Below are 7,547 nucleotides of genomic sequence, written 5' to 3'. Positions count from 1 at the left end.
AATGGGAGACTTTTGAGACACTTGGTGGCAGCAGGCACACCGGTCCTTCAAGTTCAATTGTTTGCGTCATGTTTGCTATTTTCACCATGACATGATGCGCATACTCAACATGAGGTATATAAAGAATAGAAAGAACAGAAAACGACCAGTCTCGGAAGTGTTTGCTGCCGCCAAGCGTCTCGAAAGTGTCCGCTGACACCAAGCGTCTGAAAAGTTCCCCATTGCTTTTAATTACTTTTTGCAAAGGTTGGCAACATAAAGAACCTGCAGTGTATTCATCGCAAAAAAAAAACCAATCCGAATTTAAGTCGCTTTGAATTGAAACAATATAAATCACTCTTTGTGGAGACGATAACTTAAGAAAAACACATTGCATTGAAATTGAAATATCGTTCAATAAATAGTCGTGATATTATATGACGTAAAAAGAAAAATACAGTATTAATCGCGAAAGATTCAATCCGAATTATATTCACAAACAAAAGTAAAACACTCTTTGTGGGGACGATAACTCAAGAAAAACACATTGCATTGAATTGAAATTTCGTCTTAGATTCGTAATATACGACACAAACATTTGAAAATTGACGGAAACGGTTGAAGAATACATTAAATATGATTTAAAGAAAATACACAGTATTTATTGCGAAAAATTCAATCTTAATTCAAGTCACTTTTAATTCAGTGAACAACTTCAAAGTAAAACACTGTGGAGACTATAACTCAAAGAAAACATAATTGCATATTTCGTCTCGATCGCCGGTGATATATGACACGTGCGACTGGTTTTAAAACTGACGGGAACCGTTGAAGAATAAATTTATTATGATTTTAAGAAAATATACTGTATTTATCGCGAAAATTTCAATAAGAATTTAAGTCGCTTTTAAATGAACAAAAGTAAACCTCTTTAATTGTGGGGACGATAACTCAAGAAAGACACATTGCATTGAATTGCAATTTCTTCTAAAGATTGGTCGTGATATGTGACACGACTGATTTAAAAATTGAATGGGAACCGTTGATGAATAAAGTAAATACTATGGAAGATTAACGCTGTAAAAGAATACTCCTTGTCTTTATTTTTGACACATAGTTGTCCCTGTTTCCATCATTGGATTTCTGAAAATATAAGACTGAAAATACAGAGTTAACTAACAAACGCTACCAAAGACTAATAAAAATCCCTCTTTCTATATTATGACGGTATAAATATGCAATTATTGGCAAAATTTGTTGCCCGTCACGGCTTAAAGGCCATTGTGACATGAGCCTGGAAGGTTACGAGCAATGCGTACAACAGTAAACTTATCAACTCCAAGACTTTGCAGTAGCGCCCTCGAGCGTTCATGATTTCATCCCAACTCTCTCTTGGTAGGCGAGTGAGGGGGTATTTGCTTAAGTTTGGCTTTTGCTAATTTTCTAACCCCAGAATCACGTAAGAACAGTCAGTAGTACTCAAACCAAACTGATACATTTAAACATTGGTCATAAATTATAAGCTTCAATGTTCCTCAGTAAAAACATTTAGGCCCTACCAATATTTCACCAAAGGGAACAGCAAATAATCAAAAGAGCCTAAACTGAAAGTGAAGCCGAGCTTTGAAAAATTCTACCTCCATGCTTGGATCTAGTACCCTCAGTATTTTAGGTGCTAGGTACATCGTGGTTGAAGGGAACCATTCTGTACACGACATGCTGGTGTTTATTATACAACGTCGTTCCCATAATGTCGAAGCATTACGCTCCCACCCCTACATTCTATCAGAAACAAGGACGAACATAAAGTAACTCCTGGAGACGAGGTTGGCTTAACATATAATACGTATACACATGTACATGTACATGCAAGGCCTCGAGCTTTAAAAATCACTTGGGATTTTCACGTTTTCTGTTTATTTACTTTTCAATTATCACAATAGTTATTCGACGGAGTCACATTTATGATATAGCTTCGTATGTTTTGCTGAAATGTCCAGGAAGAGCATGAATTCGGTGGTGTGTTTTCTTTCGTTGTTTTGTATCGTGACGTGGACGATATTTGCACCAGTCGGTGCCACGTCTACGGGGCCACGCGGCGGTTTGGACCGTAGGATACGGAGCCTGGCTCGGCGGGATGCGACCACCGCGGCCGGTGCTACTTTACCAGACCCGGACTTTTTCCTGCGTGGAATCGTTGATAAATTCGGACGGGACGGGCAACTGGACAAGGAACAGCTGCAGATTTTGTTACAAAGAGTGAAAGCACAGGTTTGTTGGGCATATTTGTTGTTGTTGGGGGAAAAATGAAAATTAATTTTGAAATTTTAAGTTCAGTTTTATTTTATACTTTCAGCCCCATAACTTTATAGGTAACAGGTCATCTCGTACCTTGGGCAACTCGTACCTTGGACAACTCGTACCTTCAACTCGACGTCATTATACCGAGTCGTACCTTGGACAACTCGTACCTTCGGCAAGTCGTACCTTCAGTTAAGACGACTCGTACCATCACGCGTAAGACAAGTCGTACCGTCAATCAGGATAATGATCCGAGGCTGAATAAAGTGGACCGTAACTCATTGGAAGTGGACTGCTTATTAAAATAAAGGTGAATCTCTTTTTGGTATGGGGTCTCTTTCCCCGGGCCCCCAAAAAGAGGAATTTATCGCCAAGCCGGCCGCGGCAGCTTACACGCACTGTGTGCGCGGCATGCACAGGCCCACGCGGCATCCGTGCAAAGTGACACGGTTCTTGCGCCGCGCTGACCGGTCAATATGGACGTCTGTGCACGGTGACATTGATGCAGTCTGCCGTTACGTTTAGAGACTTAGGCTACGTGAAAATATTATGGAACTGATGTTTTTATCCAAGATTCACGTCTTACCATCATTTCTACAATGAATGACCATCATTGAGATGATATATATATGAAGAAAAAAGTGGCCAAACCCCCGCCCCCAATTTGTACTAATGTTTCGAATAAACCAGTTGATGAATAAACCAACTGTGAATTTTTTTTTTTACATTTTAGACTTTCAGACTTATAGCTAGGAAAGGACTGAATCATTTAAAAGTACTGACTGCTCTTGTATACTTTGGTTATTAGACTTCACAAGAAAACGCAGAAATTACTTTATTTAGACACATTAAATGTTTAAATTTGATTTTTATAAATTTTGTCGGTTGGTTTTAATAGAGTTTAATAAAGCTCGCTCTGGAAACAGGATGTTACGGTGGTTAGGCTGTATTGCATAATTAAACCACACCAAATCCGCATCTGAAGTTTCTCCACTACAAAATTCAATAGATGAGTGACACTTCTATAGATGAGTGACACTTCTATAGATGAGCGACGCTTCAATAGATGAGCGACACTTTGGGTGTACATGTACTTGTTAAACCGCCGGCCGCTTCCGAGTCACCGGCATCGGTACCGCGCACGACCGACCGCTGCTCGCGCCCTCGGAGGCCGGCCCGCCAGGCCCAATGCGTAAACTAATGCTGCCTGGCAAAGCCATTAGATCTTGAATGTGGTTCTGTGAGAAGGAAATTAACTTTGACTTGAAAAGAATCGTATCGTTTGGGAGTCAAGGAACCACACACTAAGTCGCGCACGTACAGTGTACATGTACTCTACTTTTTATTCTGATGGTACGAGTCGTCTTAATTGAAGGTACGAGTTGTCCAAGGTACGAGTTATCCAAGGTACGAGATGTCCAAGGTACGAGTTGTCCAAGGTACGAGTTGTCCAAGGTACGAGTCGCCCAAGGTACGAGTTGACTCGAAAGCACTTTATAGGGCGGTTATGCGGTTTTAGGGCCCTTCTTCGGTTTTGCATAAGTTGGGGTCAAGCATGTCAAGAGTGTATTCCAAAATGTTTTCGGCAACCTAAACCATCAGACCATGTAAACAGGCTTCGTTTAATTCTAATGACACAAACACAGACTATATTTTGTAATTTTGGTAGAAAAGCTTCTTGTGTAGTGTTTTGCCATCTTGTTGGGACTAGGCGTACATGAACATGATGAAAAAAAATAGTTCTCCGGAAACTTCTATAATAATATTAATAGTTGTTCCGAAAATATTGAATATTGGATCATCAATATAATATTCAAATAGCTTTTTGCCAGTTTGAAAAAGGAAAGCAGCTTCAGCTGGCGTGTGTTCGAATATTCATTCAAGTGCATTTTCAAACTAATATAATATTGAATATTCGAAAATGGACAGCCCAGAGCCCTACATTTTTGCGAAAAAAAAACTCTCAAGCGTTTCTCTGGCACTATTATTATCATCTTTATTTTTGTGTACTGTTTCTAAATATTTATTCAAAACCTTCCTGCTTCCCAAACATTCCTGTTGCTTTTCAACATCACCGTCTATTTTGGTGAATCCAATAATGTTGAAAGCGGACTTTTCATTCTCTTAACGGAACAGGCTCCTAAAATGCACTTTTACCGGGGCCATATCATAAGTCCAACGCCTCACAGTTTTTCAATTCAATTCAATTCACTTTATTTTCCACATAAAAAAAAGACAATCAGAGTTAAATATATACAAAATATGTGGATGGGGATCCCTAAAAAGCAGGTCCGACGCCTCATATTAAGTCTGAAATTTTGGACTTATGAGGCGTCGGACTTATGAGGCATAAATTCCGCCTCTTAGGTTTGACGCCTCATAAGTCCGACACTGAAGTCCCACAATGGATAAACACTCTTTCTGAATTATGAGGCGTCTGAGCTATGATGAGGCGTCAGACTTATGCGGTGTCGGACCTATGAGGTGGAATTTATGCCTCCTAAGTCCGACACGTCATACATGTAAGTCTGACGCCTCATAAGTCCGAAATTTCAGACTTATGAGGCGTCGGACCTATGAGGTGTCAGACTTATGAGAAAAGAGTTCCAACAAAGAAAAACCTCAAATAATGTTCATGACTTTTCTTTTTGTTACGTATGTTTCCCTTTGTGTGTAGTGTTATTCAGTAGATGACCTTCTCAGCATACACTCACTGACTGAAGAGCGGTTGCTGAATGATACCAGTGACGTATTATTGAGTTTGTGCCCGACGGTGTTGTACCAGAGTGCATCTGACGATTGCTCGGATCTTGAGACTGAGTCTGGAGAACGTCAACCACCAACTCTTGCTCAAGGTACACTAGTCTTGGGCAAAGACTGAACTTGTTTTTTCTCGTAATGCAGCAGATTGCGATCCCAGTTGGTGTGGTCGAGCTGCCACTACAGCATGCTACAGGCCGTCAAAAAACCTCAACAAATCCTCAAGTGCCCTCTTTTTACAGCTTTATAGCCTAAAGCCTAAGTCAAATTATTTTGATTTGTCCATAAACCTTAATTTGTTTATAGCTTTAATTAACCCTAACATGCCTAATCGCCCTGAATCCTTCAAAATCCTCTTTGCCAAAGTGGAGGAATTTAGAGGATTGAGGTTAAAATTGCAGAAGTGCGTTACTGATTTCGTAGGATGCACTTTGTCAAGGTCTTGGGCTGGACCTTGTGTTGTATTTGCTCAGCCATGCATAAATATAGGCCTGGATTATGCTTGAAATCCTCCGTACTGCTCCAGGATGTCACTGGCCAAGCCTCAACATATTGACAGTCACCATGGTCACTGCCGCAAGATTTTGAAGGATTCAGGCAGTGGTCACCCCTCCCGGACCATATTCAAGAAATAATGGAGGAATTTGCAGGATTGAGGCTACATGCTATTTTTCCATGAGGCCAATTGCAGGATTTTGCAGGATTTGAGTTGTGGCTATTTAAACAAAGGTATTGCTTTTTCATTTTGATTGCCGCAATGAGAACATGAGCCGAAAATTGCATCCATGAAAGAGACAACCAAGTAGAGGGCAGAGCAGAACGGTAAACATCTAAGAAGTTAAACAAAACTATCCTATTCAGCATGTTCAGGACTACTATTTCTTCTGAAAAGAGAAATGAAATTTGTTGCAAAAAATAAAAAAGTGTATATGTAAAAGAACCAAATATGTAAAGAAAGATTAAAAATTTAAAGAATGAAAAACTACCGTCACCTCAAATCCATTACATTCCTAAAATGACAATTAAGATGATGGATAAAATGAAAAGGCTGCACTTTTTTGTATTGGCCAACTCAATAAAAAAAAGTTCTGTGTGCAGGTGTGGGAAGATTTTTTTTGTGCTGTAAAGTTGATAATGAACTATACTTATCAAATAATGTATCAATATTTCTGATGCATTTAAAAAAACCTGTGACAAAGAGGGTGCAAATCGCATAACATGATACAGAGCGCGTGACACAGCTTTTTTTTATCAATGTCTATGAGGCGCAACGAGTGAATGACCAAAGACCCGATATATAAAGCGCCCACTGATTGGTCAAAATCTAAAAGGTCAAGAGGCGGTACCTTGCATAATTAATGTTTTATTCGTAATGTATTCACAGTATGCGGCTACAGTGTCCTCTTTGTGACACTCGTCAACCTTGTTGTTGATTTTCATGTTGTTTTTTTATTCATAACTTATGCACAGCATGGGGCTACAGTGTCCTCTTTGTGACATTCATTAACCTGGGTGATGATTTTCATGTTTCATGTAATTTATTCATAATATATGCATAAGTTATTCACAGTATGGAGCTACGGTGTCCTCTTTGTGACACTTATCAACCTGGGTGATGATTTTCATGTTTCATTTAATTTATTCATAATTTACTCACAGTATGGGGCTACGGTGTCCTCTTTGTGACCATCATCAACCTGAGTGCATTGATGGGTGCTTTCATCGTTCCTTGTATGAACAAGAAGGTGTACAAGCTGATCCTCACCTACCTGGTGGGATTAGCAGTCGGCACACTGAGCGGAAATGCAATACTCAGTCTTATACCTGAGGTAAGTGGCTACTCTAAATGTAACCCTTCACCAAAAAATCAGCAAAAATTCATATTTTTTAAGAATAAAGATATTTTTATTCTGGATTCTGCAGAAAAAGAGCTCAGGCCTATTAATAACACTCGGGTACTTGGTTCGGTAACAGAAATACAGACCACCAAAAAGAAAAGTTGTTGAACTTATTTATGAAAAAAATGGCATTGAAAAATCCTGCTGTTGTTTTACAGTGAATGAATAGTCAAATAACAAAACGGGATAAAAACTTGTTTTTAAGATGTTAGATCTAACAAAAACAATTGGGAAATGTAGAAAAGGATTTACATATTGAGGTTCACCTGTAAAAAAAATGGACCAGCCCTTTACAATTTAGATTTGTGCCACTATACAGCCAGATGGCAATTTTCCAACTTCATGCTCATTTTGTGGTGACACTGACAGCAGGCATCGATTTACAGAAACAACTTTGGAAGATCTGCACTATAATAAAATTGTAAAGAATTCCTTATAGTCACGGTATGTTGCTTGCTTGTCATCCGGCAATGCCTAGAGTCCTGCCCATGCAGTCTGTCATGAGCCAATGGGCCCATCATATCATGCCGGCGTTTATCTCCAGTTTCAGTAGCATGAAACAAATGATATTTCTATTCCCCCTGGATGGGATGCCAGTCCATCGCAAGT

General features: G+C 39.4%; 1 protein-coding gene across 4 annotated transcripts in view; it reads left to right on the top strand.

Annotated features, from left to right (window-relative positions):
• Positions 1–1,761: 1,761 nt before the first annotated feature.
• Positions 1,762–7,547, top strand: part of LOC119725766 (metal cation symporter ZIP14-like) — a 29,894-nt gene continuing 24,108 nt past the window's right edge. For 3 of the 4 annotated variants that reach the window (XM_038197330.1, XM_038197329.1, XM_038197332.1), the window contains exons 1-3: positions 1,763–2,250; positions 4,958–5,135; positions 6,700–6,869. In XM_038197330.1, coding sequence (XP_038053258.1) covers positions 1,972–2,250; positions 4,958–5,135; positions 6,700–6,869 — 627 coding nt within the window. In that variant the 5' untranslated portion in view covers positions 1,763–1,971. Of the gene's footprint in view, positions 2,251–4,957; positions 5,136–6,699; positions 6,870–7,547 lie in introns of all 4 variants that reach the window. The other variant, XM_038197333.1, reaches the window with a different exon arrangement.

The sequence above is a fragment of the Patiria miniata genome, unplaced genomic scaffold, assembly GCF_015706575.1.
Source record: "Patiria miniata isolate m_02_andy unplaced genomic scaffold, ASM1570657v1 HiC_scaffold_19, whole genome shotgun sequence".
Lineage (NCBI taxonomy): Eukaryota > Metazoa > Echinodermata > Asteroidea > Valvatida > Asterinidae > Patiria > Patiria miniata.
The sequence above is the reverse complement of the archived record's forward strand: the minus strand, read 5'-3'. Positions and strand labels throughout refer to the sequence as shown.